General features: G+C 37.2%; 3 protein-coding genes across 7 annotated transcripts in view; 1 reads left to right on the forward strand and 2 right to left on the reverse strand.

Moving 5' to 3' along the window:
* The window catches only part of LOC127847627 (uncharacterized), a 113845-nt gene extending 110305 nt beyond the window's left edge, over positions 1–3540 (reverse strand). The window contains exons 1-2 of one of the 2 annotated variants that reach the window (XR_008034082.1): positions 3004–3540; positions 1575–2581 (exon numbers count right to left, since the gene is read on the reverse strand). Coding sequence is in view for 1 of the 2 variants with exons in the window: in XM_052379661.1 (XP_052235621.1) it covers positions 3004–3338 (335 nt within the window). In the remaining variant the exon portion in view is untranslated. The remainder of the gene's footprint in view (positions 1–1574; positions 2582–3003) is intronic. The other variant, XM_052379661.1, reaches the window with a different exon arrangement.
* Positions 1–3546, reverse strand: part of LOC127847629 (transcription intermediary factor 1-alpha-like) — a 194382-nt gene extending 190836 nt beyond the window's left edge. Inside the window, exon 1 of the mRNA XM_052379665.1 lies at positions 3440–3546. The gene's annotated coding sequence lies outside the window, so the exon portion shown is untranslated. The remainder of the gene's footprint in view (positions 1–3439) is intronic.
* The window catches only part of LOC127847622 (inversin-like), a 113073-nt gene that overhangs the window by 38643 nt on the left and 53044 nt on the right, over positions 1–21386 (forward strand). For all 4 annotated transcript variants that reach the window (XM_052379653.1, XM_052379651.1, XM_052379650.1 and 1 more), the window contains exons 12-18: positions 5640–5847; positions 6227–6307; positions 7562–7658; positions 13131–13237; positions 13765–13850; positions 14586–14709; positions 19563–19709. In XM_052379653.1, coding sequence (XP_052235613.1) covers positions 5640–5847; positions 6227–6307; positions 7562–7658; positions 13131–13237; positions 13765–13850; positions 14586–14709; positions 19563–19709 — 850 coding nt within the window. The remainder of the gene's footprint in view (positions 1–5639; positions 5848–6226; positions 6308–7561; positions 7659–13130; positions 13238–13764; positions 13851–14585; positions 14710–19562; positions 19710–21386) is intronic.

Below are 21386 nucleotides of genomic sequence, written 5' to 3' on the forward strand. Positions count from 1 at the left end.
CAGATACTATATAATAATTATTAGTATTAAAGTTTTGTTCCAGTGTTTTGTTTTCTCTTTATGTTGACATGTTTATATTTGACTTGTGTTTGTGCTTTAAGATTTGAAGTCTTTCACCAAAGCATGGAAGGAAACAATACTTAATAATGTGTGTTAGTTGGTGTAACTACATGCAGTTATAATAAATCTACCAAACATGTACACATGATTACACATTCATTGACACACATTGAAATATTTTACATGACTATCATACAAAATAATAACTATAGATATGGTTGTTATTGAAATTGAAAAAATGTGTCATCAATACTTGATAAAATTATAAGTTAACACCTTTTATTGAAAATTTAAATTACAAAAACAACAATGAAAAGCTCAGGTTACAAATAAAAAAAAGTAGTAATGTGGTGTCTACTGTGAAACCAATATGATTCAACCGACATTTGTGTAGTTGCCGTTCAATCACAAGTTAAAATAAATTTTTTTGATTAATTTTATCACACACATCTCACAAAGTGTTATTGTATGATTAATGTTTTTTTTTTTTGTAATTTAATAATTTATTAGAAAAAAAAACAGGTTACAAATAGTTAAAAAAAAAAGAAATGCAGAATCTACTATAAAATCAATATGATTTAACAGAAATAAATTTGTGTAGTTTCCGTTCAGTCACAAAATAAAATGTTTTACCAAGTTTTTATTCCCAAAGTCTTATATAATTATCAGACTTAAAAAACAACACAGTTTTTAAGATCCAACAAATAGCCCTGATTTAACTTATCCATGAAATTTAATATCATTAAAATAAATTTAATTCACATACATTTCTAGACATAGCATACAGGGAATGTCTAAATAAAAAAAATATTAACTTTTCTTTTATACCTAATGATAAAATATGACATTTCTGCAGTGAAATAACAGCAGTGAAAATAAACAAATGGTTCTTTTCACAGGTGAAAAGAACACATTTTCGGAACTTCTCTTTCTATTTTTAGATTATCATAACTAAATTTAAGTATATTTTCTTGATCAGAAGTGAGTTAAAATGGACGTTCCACCGAATCCAACAAATTGTCTCCTTATTTTATGCCTTTCACCGTTTTTTTACATTGTAAAAGAGGTTAACTGGAGAATTTCGGTGGTATAAGGACGTATTTTTGTCACACTATATATATAATGACGTCATTTTGTGTTTTGAAATGTATTTAGGCACGCCACGGGAGAAACTCCGAAAAAGGGTAACTTTTCAGCGAAAGGGAAACAGCTGTTAATTACTTTCTTGAAAAAGGGGCATTAAAGAAACAGAAAATTTGTTTATGTCAGTGTAAGATCGTTTGTTATTTCACTCGTGATCATAGAAAAATAATAATTTCACTCGTGGCTGCCCCACTCGTGAAAATATATTTTGTATGATCACTTGTGAAATAACAAACGATATTACACTGACATAAACAAATATCCTCTATGTATTCTTAACTGCAGCTGAATTAATACATTGATGGTACATTATAACCTATTTGTTTGGCGTATTCCTAATCATATCCATATTAATCCACTCTGAGTCTTACCTGTATATGGACCTGATTTATCCTCGAACATCTTGCTGACTTTTTTCCCACTCAGCGTGTACTTGTAGAGTGCTGTCTGATCAGTAATATACAGGTCTTCCTTGTGGAAGGCAATACCGAAACATGCATGTTTTAACTGAAGCTTCCTTCCTGTCACCAGCTTCCTGTTGTTGACTGTGATGAACTGGATCTCATGTATGTTTTTCAAAGTCACAGCCACTTCACTGGGTGTGATCTGACACATATGAAATGGCCACGTTGTCATACTACAGTGACTCACCACCTTGTGCTGCTGGTCAAGCAGCTTGATTGTTTTATTATTATCGTCTGCTACCAGGACCTGTCCTTCTGGGAGGACACAGATGGCACCAATATTGCATACCCCTGAATCACTTGATATTCTTACATTGTGTACAGACTTCCCCTGCACAGTGATTACCTTGTTTGGATTCTCTTGTACCATCAATGTCTGAGCACTGTGTTCAATCTGTCCAAGATCTGACAGTGTTGACAAGTATTGTATAATTTCATTGTTAGGCTGGAATGTTACTGAAACTTTATTCCCAAGAGAGTTCTTCTTTAGAAAGGTTTCACAGTGATGTATTTTGTCCTTGCATTTCCTGGTAGCTATAAAGGATAGTTCCAGCTTGCTTTTATCACTTATGTCCTGAATGGCATCTCGAAGTTGTTTCAATTCATCCTGAAGACTGATACATTTGTCAACATCATCTTTGCAAGAGGCTTGCAGTTTTGTCAGTGTATCTTTCATTTCATTCAGTGTCTTCTGTTGAATCGTGTCTAATGCTGCATTTATTTTTCGCCGAGTTTCATGTATCTTTTGTAACTGCTCATCAAATGAATTTTGCATATACTGAAGGTTAGCCTCTTGGTTGCCTTGAAGTTTCCTCATTTCTTCTAAAATTGTTTGGATAGAAACTGACAGTTTTTTAAGGTCTGTGGACTGGATTTTTACTATGTCTGATATAAGAGTTACCTTTGGACAGTGTCTGAAAGTAAAGGGGAAAACACTTTAAATTATATAAAATACTAAAATACCCATTCATTGAAAGCTTTTATCATGGGAAAAGTCTTTGGTAAAGTCTGAATGAGATGCATATATTACATACATACAAATGGTATAATAAAAAATATTCATTTATATAAATCTAAAACACAAGTATTCATTTGATCAGACAGTTTACTGGATATAAAACACATGACTCAATTACAAAGCCTAAAATTGCAGTCTTCTTTCTATTATAATTATTGTACATGAAATAATGAACTTCTTATTGAAATATTTTGTTTTTCATTGATATAATAAAATTATTTTTTCTTTCTAAAAATTATAGTTCCAGCTTGCAAAGAAGTTTGAAAACCCTACGTTTGTTTCGGGTGTTTTTTTTCTATTCTTCAAAATAAACTATACCTGTGATTAAGGAATGCACAATTTGTGCAGCACAGCTCACTGTGTTCATCGCAAAACATTTTCAGGTTTTCATCTCTATGGACATCGCATTTCAGAAGAAAATCTTCCACTTTCTTTGTCACTGGCCATTTCTTCATGTGTTTTCTTCCAAAAGTGTCATGTTTAGTAAACAACTGGCTGTGCAGGTTAATACAATTCCCACAGAAAAACTTAACACAACATTCACAGTAGAAATCAGCTGTATTATCCAATTTCTTGTCTTCACAGGTCGAGCACAAGAAGTCTTGGACTATGTCAGATCCCTTGTCAATGGTTGATTGTGAAAAAGTTGCCATTTTACTGAAAGAATTTTACTAGTACTGTGATCTCAATTAAATAGCTGAATATATCAAGCCCATCTAACCACGTCCGCAGTCCTAAACAAGTAGCACTAAACCTACCACTTTCAAACTAAGATACAACTCAAGGTGATTTGAAGGTTAAAACTTCGATAAACAAACTACGTAAACTGTCATGTGAACTGTGTGGTAAGATTACACCTTCAGTTTGTGGTTAGTTTATCTAGGCACAAACGAAGAAATACCTCAACTCAATGCTGTGTTTAATCAATAAAGCAACGAGGATAATGGTCGGTTTAAGTGAACTAGATAGCATGGGTATACACTGGGAGTATTTTAAACTGCACAATGCCAAGTATGGACTCCCAATATAGCTTTTATCAATAAACTTGTCATGAAAAATAAAGCATTTACATATCAACTTATTACTTAAATAAGATCTTAAAATTTATAAAACTGTCCTTGTCATGTCTGCAATATTCCTCTTGTGCTGCTTTGTCATATGGAGTGGCTGGTTTGGTTAAATATTCTTATAATATAATTAACCCATTTATGCCTAGTGGACTCACCCTTCCTTCTAAATTGGATCAATTTATTTCCAAAATAAGGGATGTTTAGTACATTTCTTTCTATATTTAGAATATTTCTTACAGAAATTCCTCTAAGCAAACAGCGCATACCCTGATGAGACGCCGCATCATGCGGCGTCTATGATGCGGCATCTCATCTGGGTTTATGCTGTTTGCCAAGGCCTTTTTTCTAGACGCTAGACATAAATGGGTTAATTCCACTTACAATTTTCAAGATTGGTCTAAGACAAAGTTTAAATATAGCAAATGGCAATAATTGTTATCAATTGGTAAATAGTGAAAAAAAATATTTGTACTATGATTGACTCAGACAGTATCAAATCTGTGTCACACGTATTAAAAACCTAGATAGGACAAGAATAGATCAATTCTTGTTTAGGTCGCCCCGATAGGACAAGAATAGGTCAATGCCGGTTTAGGTCGCCTCGATAGGACAAGAATAGGTCAAATATTGTTTAGGTCACCCCGATAAGACAAGAATAGGTCAATTATGGTTTAGATTGCTCTGATAGGACAAGAATAGGTCAATTATGGTTTAGGTCACTCCGATATGACAAGAATAGGTCAATTATATATATGGTCACCCTGATAGGACAAGAATAGGTCAATTCTGGTTTAGGTTGCCTCGATAGGACATGAATAGGTCAATTATGGTTGAAGTCACCCAGATAGGACAAGAATAGGTCAATAATGGTTTTGGTCGCCCCGATAGGACAAGAATAGGTCAATTATGGTTAAGGTCGCCCCGATAGGCCAACAATAGGTCAATTATGGTTAAGGTCAACCCGATAGGACAAGAATAGGTCAATTATGGTTTAGGTCACCCCGAAAGGACAAGAATAGGTCAAGTATGGTTTAGGTTGCCCTGATAGGACAAGAATAGATCAATTATGGTTTAAGTCACTCCGATAGGACAAGAATAGGTCAATTATGGTTTAGGTGCCCTGATAGGACAAGAATAGGTCAATTCTGGTTAAGTTTGCCCCGATAGGACAAGAAAAGTCAATTATAGTTTAGGTTGCCCTGATAGGACAAGAATAGGTCAATTATGGTTAAGGTCGCCCCAATAGGACAAGAATAGGTCAATGCCGGTTTAGGTCGTCCTGATAGGACAAGAATAGGTCAATTATAATTAAGGTCACCCCGATAGGACAAAAATAGGTCAATTATGGTTTAGGTCGCCCTGATAGGACAAGAATAGGTCAATTCCGGTTAAGGTCACCCTGATAGGACAAGAATAGGTCAATTATAGTTTAGGTTGCCCTGATAGGACAAGAGTAGGTCAATTATGGTTAAGGTCGCCCCAATAGGACAAGAATAGGTCAATGCCGGTTTAGGTCGTCCTGATAGGACAAGAATAGGTCAATTATAATTTAGGTCACCCCGATAGGACAAAAATAGGTCAATTATGGTTTAGGTCGCCCTGATAGGACAAGAATAGGTCAATTCCGGTTAAGGTCACCCTGATAGGACAAGAATAGGTCAATTCCAGTTTAGGTCGCCTTGGCATAGTGAGTATGGTGTCTGGCAAGTGACAGGAATGTCACAGTTTGATTCCAAATGCGGGGGTATTCTTTAGCTGTCCCACAAAGATATCAAGTACTGATTCTACCCAGGAATCTTGGGAGCATTAAAATAAGCCTAAGGCTCTCGATGTTCGATGCAATTGAGCTTACATAAATATGTTTAAACTTATTTTGGTTCACAGCCCTGCATGCTGCCGCGCTCTCAGGTCACGCCTCCTCAGTAAAGATCCTGTTGAACAATGGCGCCCAAATCGATGCGACGGACTTTATGAAGCACACGCCGCTGTTCCGAGCCTGCGAGATGGGACACACGGATGTCGTGCAGACGCTCATTGACGATGGGGCACGCGTCGGGATGCTTGACGAAGACGGACGGTCACCCCTGCATTGGTACGGTGGCTGAATTGAAATTCTTTCGAGTTAAGAATAAATATTTATAAAGTTCCTAGGTGAGATTAGTTAATTGGCCATGGAACTCAGAATTAATTTATTAATTCAGACAGTTTTTCTATCCCCAAACATGCACTTATTAATTCTTACTTCATATATTTCTATTTTGCCCACATGTTTATTTTCTATTCCACCAATTGTTTTTTTTCTATTCCTCTATACAATATGTTTATTGTATATTCCCTAGGTGTTTATTTTCTATTTTCCACCTGTTTGTTTTGAATTCCCCAGATGTTTATTTTCTATTCCCCACAGGTTTGTTTTCTATTCCCCAGATGTTTATTTTCTATTCCCCACATGCCCATCTTCTCTTCCCCAGGGCTGCACTGGGAGGCCACGCCTACATCTGCCAGACCCTCATCAAATACGTTGTCGACCCAAATATCAAGGACTCCTCAGGGTAAAGTACTTTCTGAGATTGGCTTCTTCATATGGTTTATTCAATGTTTGATTTTATAACCCAGCATTTAAATTAAAAAAGTTGGTAAGCTTATACTTCAATACAATTTTATAATAGTAAAATTGTGACAGATTTTACGGTTTTCTTTACTTAATTTTTAGCGAGGCTGTTTTTGAAGAAAACCCGAGCTATTATTAAAGCCAGCTCGTCGGCCGTGGCGTCGTGCTAAAACCTTCACATTGGCTCTTAAATCAAAGTGCTTCCACCTACAACTTTGAAATTTCATTATGTAGATGCACCTTGATGAGTTCTACATGCCACATCCATTTTTGGGTCACTAGGTCAAAGGTCAAGGTCACTGTGACCTCTAATATCCAACTTTAACATAGGCTCTAAAATCAAAGTGCTTCCACCTACAACTTTGAAACTTCATATGTAGTTGCACCTTGATGAGTTCTACATGCCACACCCATTTTTGGCTCACTAGGTTAAAGGTCAAGGTCACTGTGACCTCTAATATAAAACTTTAACAAATACCTTTACATTGCCTCTAAAATCAAAGTGATTCCACCTACAACTTTGAAACTTCATATGTAGGTGCACCTTGATGAGTTCTACACACCACACCCATTTTGGGTCACTAGGTCAAAGGTCAAGGTCACTGAGACCTCTAAAAAAAGAAAAAAAAATTCTGACAAGCTTTTGCAGCTGAGCGTGGCACCCGTTATGCGGTGCTCTTGTTGTTTTTTTACTTCATTTTGATGTTAAAAAATTTAGTGCGCTTTTTACATGGTTTCCTGTAATACATGAATTTGTTTAATTGTGGATCCAAATAACAGCCTTTATTCAGAGAAGGCCCCTTAAAATGCCTTATGATATAAGCTAGATTATTTGGTATGTGTAATGTTTGTTGAAAGTACTGCGTCAACCCAAATATCAAGGACATGTTGGGGTTCTAGGCTGCTCAACTTCTTTATGAGTTTAAGTATTTTGTGTGGCATGTTAAAAGTATGGTGGATTTCTAATTTTGTGAAAAAAAGAAGAGGAATTTGCATTGGTCATTTTCCTGTCAACCCACGAATATTATGATTTTACAGTACTTGGTGCATTTTTTTTGTCAGCTATAAATTTGCTAAGGATAATCAAATCTATGAGTGTTTTATTTTAAGATTAACCATTCATTTTATTAATGAATTGATAACCTTTTAAACAATTCCGCCTAGGACCTACAATGTACTGATGTTTTCTCTACAGGCGAACTCCAATACAGTGTGCGGCCTACGGGGGATACGTCAACTGTATGTCTGTACTCCTTGAGCACAAGGCAGACCCTAACGCCAATGACTGTGAGGTAAGCTAGTGAGAAAAGAGGTCATTTGGTTAAATTCTATTTATTGTCCCCTACCGGTTTCACCGGAGGGGACTTTTGGTTTGCGCTCTGTCAGTCTGTCAGTCAGTCAGTCAGTCACACTTTTCTGGATCCTGCGATAACTTAAAGTTCGTAATATTTTTTCATGAAACTTGGAACATGGATAGAGGGCAATATGGGCATTATGCATGTCATTTCATTTTGTTCCTACGTCAAAAATTCTGGTTGCTATGGCAACAAATTTAAAAAAAAATCTGACAATGGTTTGAATTTCGGACAATGGTGGAGCAGGTAGGGGACAATATTGCTTGATTGCATCACAGGCTTGAGGCTTATTGAAACGCTCTTGAGTCCGTTTCCTGGGTAAAACTAGCACTTGGTTTCTTTGATGGAGATCTATAGAACCATTGACCTCCAAGAAGCTGACTGACACAATATCCACTACACCACAAAGACCGTCAGGAACGTGCTTTTTATGTAACAGGCTTAAATTTGTGTACTTAGAATCATGGTTTTTAATGTAACAGCCTTACTGTGAACCATTGTTTTTAATGTAAAAGGCTTACTGTGAACCATGGTTTTAAATGTCACAGGCTAACTGCGAACCATGGATTTTAATGCCACAGGCTTACTGTGAATCTTGGTTTTGAATGCCACAGGCTTACTGTGAATCAGAGTTTTGAATTTCACAGGCTTACTGTGAACCATGGTTTTGATTGTCACAGGCTTACTGTGAACCATGGTTTTGATTGTCACAGGCTTAATGTGAATCATGGATTTGAATATCAGCAGGCTTACTGTGAACTGTGGTTTTGAATGTAAGAGGCTTACTGTGAACCATGGTTTTGAATGTCACAGGCTTACTGTGAACCATGGTTTTGAATGTCACAGGTTTACTGTGAAACATGGCTTTAAATGTCACAGGCTTACTGTCAATCATGGTTTTGAATGTCACAGGTTTATGTGAATCATGACTTTAAACGTCACAGGCTTACTGTGACCATGGTTTTGAATGTCACAGGCTTACTGTGAACCATGGTTTTGAATGTCACAGGCTTACTGTGAACCATGGTTTTAAATGTCACAGGCTAACAGTCATGCTCTGGGTGTGATGCTTTTAATTTTGAGTGTCACAGGCTTGTAGCTGAAGTTTTATATTCATTTTGTGAATTTATCACACACGGAAAATGTTAATTTTTAACCAGGTTTTCCGAAGGAAAAAACTGGTTATTAGATTGGCGAATGCGGGCGGGCTGGCTGGCGGGCTGGCTGGCTGGCGGGCTGGCGGAATAAGCTTGTCCGGGCCATAACTATGTCGTTCATTGTCAGATTTTAAAATCATTTGGCACATTTGTTCACCATCATTGGACGGTGTGTCGCGCGAAATAATTACGTCGATATCTCCAAGGTCAAGGTCACACTTTGAGTTCAAAGGTCAAAAATGGCCATAAATGAGCTTGTCCGAGCCATAACTAAGTCGTTCATCGTCAGATTTTAAAATCATTTGGCACATTTGTTCACCATCATTGGACGGTGTGTCGCGCGAAATAATTACGTCGATATCTCCAAGGTCAAGGTCACACTTTGAGTTCAAAGGTCAAAAATGGCCATAAATGAGCTTGTCCTTGCCATAACTATGTCATTCATTGTGAGATTTTAAAATCATTTGGCACATTTGTTCACCATCATGAGACGGTGTGTCCCACGAAAGAATCACGTCAATATCTCCAATGTCAAGGTCGCCACGACTAAAAATAGATTAAAAAAAAAAAAAAAATTACAAAGGAGGTTAATTTTTTTTGGTCATTTCAAAAGTTCAGTTTGAGTTTTCTCCCTTTATCAGATTTTTTTTTCACAATGAAAACCTGGTTTTGTGACAATTTTGTCCCTTGTCTAGCATGATCTCACATGGTTCGGTTTGAAAACTGGTGATCAGAATAAGGAAGATAGGATGACAACATCTACATTTGCTCCTGATGTTTTATCTAAATTGCTTTGAGGATATAAGTCTAATTTTCTGTATTTCAACAACCACAAACTATTTTTGGTCATATTAATGCATATTTTTTAATTGTTCTCCAAATTTTTACTCTTACTTGTACTTGTTTTCAAGGCAAGTTAACAATTGTGCATACAATACAAAACAATTCATACAATTTACCACTAAAGATAAAACAAACATGATTTAAGTCGAATGAACCTTCTTGAAATGTTAATGGAATGCATGAGGGGTTTAAGCGAGAAATGCTAATGCAATGCATTAAGGGTTTAAGCCAGAAGTGTTAATGCAATTTATTAGGGGGTTAAGCAAGAAATATTAATGCAATTCATTTGGAGTTTAAGCCAGAAATGTTAATGCAATGCATAAGGGTTAAGCCAGAAAAGTTAATGTAATGAATTAGGGGTTTAAGCCAAAAATGTTAATGCAATGTATTAGGGGTTAAACCAGTTTAATGGACTGCCAGTATATTCTTGGAAAAAATGACTTTATGCATATGCATAAAGTGCCATCCCAGCTTAGCCTGTGCAGTCTGCACAGACTAATCAGGGACAACTCTTTCTGCTTTTATGGAATTTTGGTTTTAAGGAAGTGTATTTTAAAAGAAAAATCCAGTCTATGTGGACTGCACAGGCTAATCTGGGAGGGGCCGTCCAACAGATTTTGGCATGTATTGAAGCTTGTCATTAAATGCTTTAAATGCTTTATATTGATAAATTTAAACATTTGAACTATAAATCTCCAGTAAAAAAACAAGAATACAATTTTTATGCCCCCCTTCCAAGAAGAGGGGGTATATTGCTTTGCTCATGTCGGTCTGTCGGTCGGTCGGTCTGTCTGTCGGTCGGTCCGTACACCAGGTGGTTGTCAGACGATAACTCAAGAACGCTTAGGCCTAGGATCATGAAACTTCATAGGTACATTGATCATGACTCACAGATGACCCCTATTGATTTTGAGGTCACTAGGTCAAAGGTCAAGGTCACGGTGACCCGAAATAGTAAAATGGTTTCCGGATGATAATTCAAGAACCCTTATGCCTAGGATCATGAAACTTGATAGGTAGATTGATCATGACTAGCAGATGACCCCTATTGATTTTCAGGTCACTAGGTCAAAGGTCAAGGTCACGGTGACCAGAAATAGTAAAATGGTTTCCGGATGATAACTCAAGAACGCTTATGCCTAGGATCATGAAACTTCATAGGTACATTGATCATGACTCGCAGATGACCCCTATTGATTTTCAGGTCACTAGGTCAAAGGTCAAGGTCACAGTGACCCAAAATAGTAAAATGGTTTCCTGATGATAACTCAGGAAAGCTTATGGCTAGGATCATGAAACTTCATAGGTACATTGATCATGACTCGCAGATGACCCCTATTGATTTTCAGGTCACTAGGTCAAAGGTCAAGGTCACAGTGACAAAAAACATATTTACAAAATGGCTGTCACTACAACTTAGAGCCCATATGGGATGCATGTTTTACAAACAGCCCTTGTTTTTAAAGGAAAAAAGTAACCCTCAACAGGGTTCGAACCACTTACCCCTGGATTCCTGGAGTAAAAAGCCTCCCGCCTAGACCACTCGACCATCCACGCTCACATTTAAAGGGGATGTATTGTTTAGCTATATAAGCAATCCTCGTAGTTTCCCAAAATATCGAATCGCGTCAATACGACACTTTATCTGTTGGACAGCCCATTTAAGCACTTGCATTAAGTCCATTTTCCCAGAGCAAGGCTCATATATAGTCTGTCATACTACGGGACCAAATTTTTGACCATATTATTTGTATAAAATGACCAGGTTTTTTCTGCCTATTATGGGAAAAGGAGTCTGACCAAATTGGGAGTTTTTTATCGACAAAATTGGCCATTTTGGGAATTTTTGCTTCGATGAAACGGCTCATTTGGGGAAAAATTGTGAATTTATCATGCTAAAATAATTCAGTGGTTTAAAAAATATTTTATTTTTATTTGTTATTTTGTCTTCTTTATATAAACAGATGCAATATTGGGCATGTTCAACGTTTATTCAAGTACTGCAGTTTTGTTTTACAGTTACTGTTACATTCTGGGATAAGAACTGTACAGTCAAAACCTTATAGCAGTCATTTTTTACCAAAAAAAAAACACTGGTTAGTCACACAAGTTATAAGATACATGTACTTCATTCTTAAAAAAAATTAAAAAAAAATTGGGGGGGAGGGGAATTGGGATTTTTTTTTTAATTTCGGTTTGGGATCGGGTCCTTTTGCTTTGGGAGTGCCTCCGTTTTCCGGAGGCGCAGACAGTGCTGAAAAAAACCTGATTACTGCCCTTTACTGGGCCTGCAGTAAAGCTCATCTAGTTCTAGGAAAACTTTGAATGTGTGTGCGTTAAGTGTCATCCCAGATTAGCCTGTGTGGACTGCACATGCTAATCCAAGACTTTCTCACATGCATTAAGCCCTGTTTTCCCAGAATAAGGCTCACATATAAGATATGTATATAGAGAATAATAGGATGGTGACGTGGATGGAGATTTGTTATCTGGCAAGTCGGAGGAAGTTATCGGCTCACCCGATAAGATCCCCCAAAGAGCCAGATAACCATTCTCCATCCACGTCACCAACCTATTATTCTATTTATCCTGTCACATTTACAACATTCGTTGAAATATTTCTAAAATATATAGTTTTCCAGTATTTTGTGTTTAAATATTTAATATGGGAAAAAACACGCAGCAGCAAAAACATTGTGACGTCACGTCATGCAAAATGCTTAGGCTAGCTTCTGTCATGTTAAACAACACAGAAATCGAGTCAATCGTTATTAATTCCAATACACAAAGACAAAATTATGCTGTTAAAATAATATTTTTTAAACAAACAGTACTTTACACGTATGTTGTATTTTTTTAATTGAAAACAAGTATATTTTATAGATAGAAAATAGTACAGGCGTGCGCATGCGTGGACAGCAACTGACGGATATTCGAGGTCACGTGGTCATCTAGCCTAATATCTTTTGGGATATTAGGTTACCTGGTTATCGGGCTGATTAAAAGGCATGTGACAGGATAAATTTTTGTAAACAACTAGCAAACACGTTTGCATATTCTTTGCACAGAATGAATGCTCATCACAGACACCTTCCCTTTATTTGGCTTTTTTAAACTATGGGGCCAGTTTTTATGCCCCCGGATCAAAAGATCGGGGTTATATTGTTTTTGGCCTGTCTGTCTGTCTGTCTGTCTGTCACCTTGGTTAAAGTTTTGCAATAACTTTTGCATAATTGAAGATAGCAACTTGATATTTGGTATGCATGTGTATCTCATGGAGCTGCACATTTTGAGTGGTGAAAGGTCAAGGTCATCCTTCAAGGTCAAAGGTCAAATATATGGCTTCAAAGCGGCGCAGGGGGCATTGTGTTTCTGACAAACACATCTCTTGTTGAACTTATTCTTGCAGGGGATGACTGCTCTCCACTGGGCATGCAGTAAAGGTCATCTGGACGCTGTGAAACTGCTCATTGAGTACAGAACATTTCCCAACCACATGGAGTTCACAGAAGATAGGTACAAACATGAAAAAGATGAACATAATTAAGTAAACGTTCTGACTGAACTTTTTCTCAATATTTAAGATTAGTTAGACCATCATTCTTAATTTTAACCCTAAGAGTGGGGAGGAATATGTACATACTCTTATAACGAAGATTTGATATTGTTCATGAGCTGCAGGACATACTAAATACACAGTGGACACAGAAATGGTATCTCCTGAGTAGAGCATGATAACCAGTAATATATTTGATATATTAAACAGTACATATAAATTATTAAATATCTAATACATGACTGTTTCATGGTTGCTGCCACCAATATCAAGGACCACAATGGAAATAAGTGAAAATCATTTTTCTGTTTTTTGTGTTATCCTTGGTATTGTGTGTGCATTCCATTGTTTACTATGTATATTGGTGTGATAACATATTTGTTGTTGTCTGCATTATGTAGTAACTATGTTATGTTCATATTTTACCAAATAAAATCAATCAATCAATCAACTGGCCCATATCCATATTTGTTTCCTCTCATTTCAGGTACACTCCACTGGACTACGCACTGATGGGGGAACATCATGAGGTGGCTCAGTTTCTTCTTGAGCAGGGAGCTCTTTCCATCACAGGTAAATAGGTGCCATAATAAGGGTCCATCACAGGTAAATATGGGTGTAAAAAGCAGTCCTTCACAGGTAAATAGGGTTGGAAAAAGGGGGTCCATCACTAGTAAATGTAGTGGACAAATGGGGTCCAAAAAGTGGTTCCATCACTGGTAAATAGGGTGGAAAAAGGGGGTCCAAAAAGAGGTCCATCACAGATAAATAGGGTTAGAAAAGGGGTTAAAAAAGAGGGTCCATCACAGGTAAATAGGGGTGGAAAGGGGGTCAAAAAAGGGGTTCATCACAGGTAATTAGGGTTGGAAAATGGGGCCCTTCACAGGCAAATATGATTGAAAAAAGGGAGTCCATCACAGGTAAATAGGAGTAGAAAAATGGGGTCCATCACAGGTAAAGGGTTGAAAAAGGGGTCCAAAAATGGTTCCATATTAGGTAAATATGGGTAAATAAGGGTCCAAAAAGGGGTCAATCACAGGTAAATAGGGGTTCAGTAGGTACCTCTCTCCATCACAGGTACCCAGGAGTTGTATTGCCAAATGATATATTGAAATTTTATTTCAAAGCGGCGCAATAGGGGGCATTGTGTTTCTGACAAACACATCTCTTGTTAGTAACAAAATTTGATTTACATCTGTCCATCTAATCTAATCAGGGACGATACTTGACGCACATGCATGAAGCCAAGTTTTCCTAGACCGAGGCTCATATCCTTGTGTTAGTTGGTTGTTTTTCTCTTTTCTTCAGGAATTCAGGACATTGCAGCCTTGAAAATCCAGTCAGCATTTAGGGGATACCGCGTACGGAAAACGTTCAAGGAAAACAAACGGCTCCTTATGAAGCATGAGCAGTTGAAAAAAGAAGCTGCAAGGTAAACATACAATGTCTTATAAGGACCTGGGCCAATAATTTTATAGGCCTTTACCAGAGCTCCAGATAAGGATTTGTGAAATTAGTAACGGTACTGCCACTGACAGAAAGAAAAGGAGTAACGCTGAAAATTAATATGTACCTGTACTACTATATCCTAAAATACAGGTAGTACTGTACTACCCGTGTTCTTGTATATTGAAGGGTGCATAACTGACTTTACAGAAACATTTGCAGCAATTATAATAAATATATTTAGCTTCTTAAACAGTTACTTTATTAGGTTTTCCATTCTGCAATATGATACAAATAAAACTACACATTAAAACGCATGACTAAATACTATTTCTTCATTTTTCTTGACAATAAAACACAATCCAACTAGTAAGCTAAGTAAATGAAAACTAATGTCACTGTCTCATTTCAAAAGAATCATTGCTTTAGCAGTTAACAGTCAAAGTTGCAAAGTAGCCACCGATGCAATCAAATTGTTTACTATCGGTGCGACAATGTCTTTTTCTGGGTTTACAGATTGAATATCAGGATAGTTGGACGACCGTATGTAGCCATTATATGACAACAAAGTGTGTGTTGTTTTGAAACCGAAAGTTAGCCGGCCTTTCCTTGCGCGCAGACATATTGTTTTTGACGGGTTTATGAGTTACTGGAAATCACGCGACATAATAGACAATAATATCGGAACCCAGTCTATATTTTTTCGGTAATTTAAATTAACAAAAAGTGCCGTTAGGTTAGAGACCAACAAATCACGCCGCGCTGACGCAGACGTATCGGTACGGCCAGACATTTTTCGTAAATGCGTAAAAGGGATATTAAAGTCGTAATTGTACATCCAGTTTATAAGAATAAATGCGTAAACCTTCATGAAAAAGCCGTATTTACGGCTGTGCGGCCCTTATCTGGAGCTCTGACTTTACGGAAGTCTTACCTTTTTTATAAGTTGTCCATTAGGGAAACTTGCAGATCAAATTTCTCTGATGAGGAAAACGTTTAAGTCCATAAGGGAAACGTTAAAATGAGTTGGTGAATAATGGCACAGAGCCCATACTCTTAAAGCTTCTTAAGGAAAACTAAATTTCTTGCGTCTATATACGAACATTTACAAGTGAACGTGAGATTGGGTTTGGGCAGTTCATGATAGCTACTTTGTGCTTCTGATGCTGCCAGAAGACAATCTCACGTTTGCTCGTAAATTTTCAGATATCGTCGCGGGAAATTCAAATGGAATATATTGTCAAAAAAATACAAAAAAATACGAGCATTTTGTATCTCATTAAATCTAAGTTGCCATAGCTCATCTACAGTTTAAATTTTGGCTATTGATATAAGGAACACTGACTTTTTATACGCCCGTATAAAATACGGGACGTATTATGTGAAACCCCTTGGCGGGCGGGCGGGCGGCGGGCGGGCGGCGGGCGGAAGGCATCACTTTGTCCGGACTCTAATTCAAATTGTATTCATCCGATCTTCACCAAACTTGGTCAGCAGTTGCATCTAGTTGATATCTAGGCCAAGTTCGAATATGGGTCATGCCGGGTCAAAAAACTAGGTCATAGGGTCAATAAGTGCATTTTCAAAGGGGCCACTTTGTCCGGACTCTATTTCAAATTGTATTCATCCGATCTTCACCAAACTTGGTCAGCAGTTGCATCTAGTTGATATATAGGCCAAGTTCGAATATGGGTCATGCCGGGTCAAAAACTAGGTCATAGGGTCAATTAGTGCATTTTCAACGGCGCCACTTTGTCTGGACTCTAATTCAAATTGTATTCATCCGATCTTCACCAAACTTGGTCAGTAGTTGCATCTAGTTGATATCTAGGTCAAGTCCGAATATGGGTCATGCTGGGTCAAAAACTAGGTCAAAGGGTCAATTAGTGCATTTTACTTTGTCCGGACTCTAATTCAAATTGTATAAATCTTATCTTCACCAAACTTGGTCAGTAGTTGCATCTAGTTGATATCTAGGCCAAGTTCGAATATGGGTCATGCCAGGTAAAAAACTAGGTCATAGGGTCAATTAGTCCATTTTCAACAGCGCCACTTTGTCCGGACTCTTATTCAAATTGTATTCATCCGATCTTTACCAAACTTGGTCAGTAGTTGCATCTAGTTGATATCTAGGTCAAGTTTGAATATGGGTCATGTCGGGTCAAGAACTAGGTCATAGGGTCAATTAGTGCATTTTCAACGGCGCCACTTTGTCCGGACTCTAATTCAAATTGTATTCATCCGAAACTTTTAAACAACTTTTTATCCTGCGTCAAAGTAATATGGGGGTATAAGTCACATTCAGTGACAAAGCTCTAGTTCAAGTTGAATTCACCAAACTTGGTCAAAGGTAGTATATAGATTATATATCAGTCAGGTCTGATTGGAGACATGCAACCGATTAACACATGCAATATTTTTATGCAATATTTTTATCCAGTTTTATTTTGCAATATTTTCATCGGGTTTATTTTTTTCGCGATTTTTGAAACGAGTTATTTTTATACGCCCGTTTTTTCAAAACGGGGCGTATTATAGTTTCACCCTTGGCGGCGGGCGGGCGGCGTCCACAGCAGTGCCCGCTCTCTAAGTCAAATAGTTTTCGTCGGATCTTCACCAAACTGGGTCAGAAGTTGTATCTAGACAATATCTAGGTCAAGTTCAAATATGGGTCATGCGGGGTTAACTACTAGGTCACAGGGTCACTTAGTGCATTTCAATTATTTAGCATGGTGTCCGCTCTCTAATTGAAGTAGTTTTCATCCGATCTTCACCAAATTTTGTCAGATGTTGTGTCTAAATAATATCTAGGTCAAGTTCAAATATGGGTCTTGCCAGGTCAAAAACTAGGTCACGAGGTCACTTAGTGCATGGTGTCCGAAACCTTCAAACGGGCGTATCTTGTGACAGTTTGGCACTCTTGTTATGAAATATTTTACGAAATATTTGTTGATTTTGAGTATTTATGGGGCTTTAAATATCTTCCTGTTCATGCTGATGTATTTTTGCATTAAAATGTTCCAGAATAATAAAATATTTTGGGGATACTTGTTCTAAAGTACATAATATTTGCATGCATACTTTTCCTTTCGGAAGTACGCCACTGAGCAATTCAGAAAGAGAGAAGACACCAAACCCAACATGAGATTGAGGAGCGTTTACATAGTGTCTCACTAGTCGGTAGCTTGTTCAGGAAAACAAGGCTTAATGCATGTTCCTAAAGTGTCGTCCCAGACTAGCCAGCACAGGCTCATCATGACAAACTTCTTCTGATTTAGGAATTTTGGGCTAAGAAAATACTTCCTTTAACCCTTTACCCTAGATACATATTGTCACGCATTTGAAGTCCCTTCGAAAGTTATATGTAATTGAAGACCTTTCTTACTAGATTCAAGTTTTGAAGGCTTCATTTCCAAACCTAAGATATGGATGAGCAGCAAACAGCATAAAACCTGAACAGATTGCGAGTTACTCGCAGGCAGTTCTGGTTTAATACTGTTTGCACATAGCAATTTTCTCTTTGCTTCTGAGTGGGTAAGAGTTAAATGAAAAATACCATAAAAGCCAGAGTGTACCGTAAAAAGTTGTGTATAAGGCGCACTTTTTTACCCTAAAATTTCATTTTAAAAACTTGATGCGCGTTATGCACAACTACAGCCATGCGAAGACATTTTTTCCCTGTCAGTTACCCAGTTGCGGTAATTTGCATCATTCTGTTTTCCGGTGTTTTAACTGTAACTATGTTAATAATAGTGTTATATTTACGATCTGAATAAGATGGACAAACATTATAACGTTAACATAAATATTTTCTATCTTTTTCAGGTACGTACAGAGCATTGAAATCAAATAAATTTGAAGGAGAGAATGAAAAACAAGGAAGCCATTTTTATTTAAATGTTATTGTTTTCCCACAATATTATACCCTACTGTACTAGGGTTACACAATTTATTTGGGGGCACTTGTCGATTTACAATAGTATGTCGGCAAGGTCTTTCCCGATATATTTATGAATATTTTTCTTGCTTTTCAAATGTGTTAATAAAATTGATGTTGTGTTTGTTTACACGTTTTCATACGTCTTGTCAAGATTGGGGATGTGATTATCGAGCAATTTGCGTCACCTGTCAAGTTTTGTGTAGCTGGGCTATTATCAAAACATGCGAACCAGCAAACGGCTTCACACACCTCCATTGTTTGTTTATCGCCGGTAATGTCGTAATGGTGTTGAGAAGTTTGAGTCGTTTAAGTCTCCTGTCAATTATAGACACTCGAAAAGAACGCATGATATCGGCATTGTAAATAAAACATGCGGTTGTGAATTAGTCATGCATGAATAACCACGTGACAATACCAATCAATAATGTCAGTTTCTTAGTTATAACTAATCCATCCGTTGTGTACTCCACGATAAAATCGTGGACAGTTACTTCGGAGACATATGATGAAAACCTTGATGGTATCCTCGTGGAAAGTGTGCATTTCATGCATAATTCATTTAAATCCAAACATTAATTTTTACGCATAATATGATTTAAATAAAACACAAACTAGTTGTATCGTTATCGTCTTTAGAATAATTAATAATGGAAGCAATAAAAGAACACGTAAGATCGGCAATCTAAATATAACGATTTTCAGTTAGCCTGCGGTACGAAATTTTTCCCCCGATTTTTTTGCTTCAAAAACTTTTTTCCCGTTTTTTTACCTTAAAAAAGTAGATGCGCGTTATACATAAATGCGCGTTATACACAACGTTTTACGGTAAATTAAGCCCAGTTTTTCCAGAATGCTGTTTATATTGGTATGCATACTTTTCATTAGTATTTTTCACACAGGAAGCGAGCCACAGAGGAATTTAGGAAGAGAGAGGACACCAAACACCGCCGTGAGGTCGAGGAGCGTTTACGCAGGGTGTCTCTAGTCAGCAGCTCGAAACCTAAATCATCGGAAGAGAAACCGCCGCGCAGAGAATCGGTCAGGAAGTAGGTCAACAGTCGCGCACAGAAAAAAACGTCGTAGAAAAAACCTTGTCCTGTTAAAAAACAGCCAACAGGTTCGGATTTTTTTTATCAGGCATGATAACAAATGAGCCTGTCTCTGGGAATATTTGGACTTGATGCATGTGGCTTAAGTATGGTCCCATATTAGCCCGTGCAATCTGCGTAGTCTAATTAGGGAGGATCGCTGTATGCTTTTATGGAAATTTTAGTTGAATTTTTTTCTTCTAAACGAAAATCCACTGTAGAAGGAAAGTGTTGTCTCAGAAGAGCCTGCGCAGGCTAATCTGGGACGATGCTTTGTGCACATGCATTAAGGACATTGTTCCTAAAGACCGCCTCATATCAATATCCACCCATGTATCCTTCTATCTGGTAACATGTATACCATCTCTAATTTCCATTTACCAATATACAGTGTCTTTTACTTCACAATGTTCTCCTGTCTTCGAGAATTAAGGCATGTTGCACGCTTTCCATGCTTTGATTTTTATCTTTAAAATACTGTTAAAGGGAAAGCATTTTGGGGGCAAAATATTAAATGTATTAGCATGTAAAAGAAATCTGTTGAAAATTTAAGCATTTGAAAATAAAAGTGGAAAGCAAAGTGAATAAATAGTGAAAATAGCATGACCAGTGAAACATCAAATAAATATTTTTATGTCCCCCACTATAGTAGTGGGGGACATATTGTTTTTGCCCTGTCTGTCTGTCTGTTGGTCTGTCTGTTGGTCTGTTGGTCTGTTTGCGCCAACTTTAACATTTTGCAATAACTTTTGCTATATTGAAGATAGCAACTTCATATTTGGCATGCATGTGTATCTCATGAAGCTGCACATTTTGAGTGGTGAAAGGTCAAGGTCAAGGTCATCCTTCAAGGTCAGAGGTCAAATATATGTGGCCAAAATCGCTCATTTTATGAAGACTTTTGCAATATTGAAGATAGCAACTTGATATTTGGCATGCATGTGTATCTCATGGAGCTGCACATTTTGAGTGGTGAAATGTCAAGGTCAAGGTCATCCTTCAAGGTCAGAGGTCAAATATATGTGGCCCAAATCGCTTATTTTATAAATACTTCTGCAATATTGAAGATAGCAACTTGATATTTGGCATGCATGTGCATCTCATGGAGCTGCACATTTTGAGTGGTGAAAGGTCAAGGTCAAGGTCATCCTTCAAGGTCAGAGGTCAAATATATGTGGCCCAAATCGCTTATTTTATGAATACTTTTGCAATATTGAAGATAGCAACTTGATATTTGGCATGCATGTGTATCTCATGGAGCTGCACATTTTGAGTGGTGAAAGGTCAAGGTCAAGGTCATCCTTCACAAGGTCAAGGTCATCCTACAAGGTCAAACATCATATAGGGGGACATTGTGTTTCACAAACACATCTTGTTTGTTCTTATATTAGACAATTTACAGATATCTCTTTGAAGACGCCAATTTGTGCTTATCTTGCCCTGTGTTTTTCAAGGATTCAAACATGAATGAAAATTAATGTGGATTCTGATAAAAAAATAGCATGCCAAGTGTTCAAAAACAGAAAAGCAAATTATTCTTTTTGAATACAAAGTATTCAAATTTCTTAAACATTTATCACTACTTTATTGACCCACAATATTCCTGCACTAACTTTCTCCATTCGTCTGCTAGAA

This window comes from Dreissena polymorpha, chromosome 10 (genome assembly GCF_020536995.1).
Source record: "Dreissena polymorpha isolate Duluth1 chromosome 10, UMN_Dpol_1.0, whole genome shotgun sequence".
In the NCBI taxonomy this organism is placed as follows: domain Eukaryota; kingdom Metazoa; phylum Mollusca; class Bivalvia; order Myida; family Dreissenidae; genus Dreissena; species Dreissena polymorpha.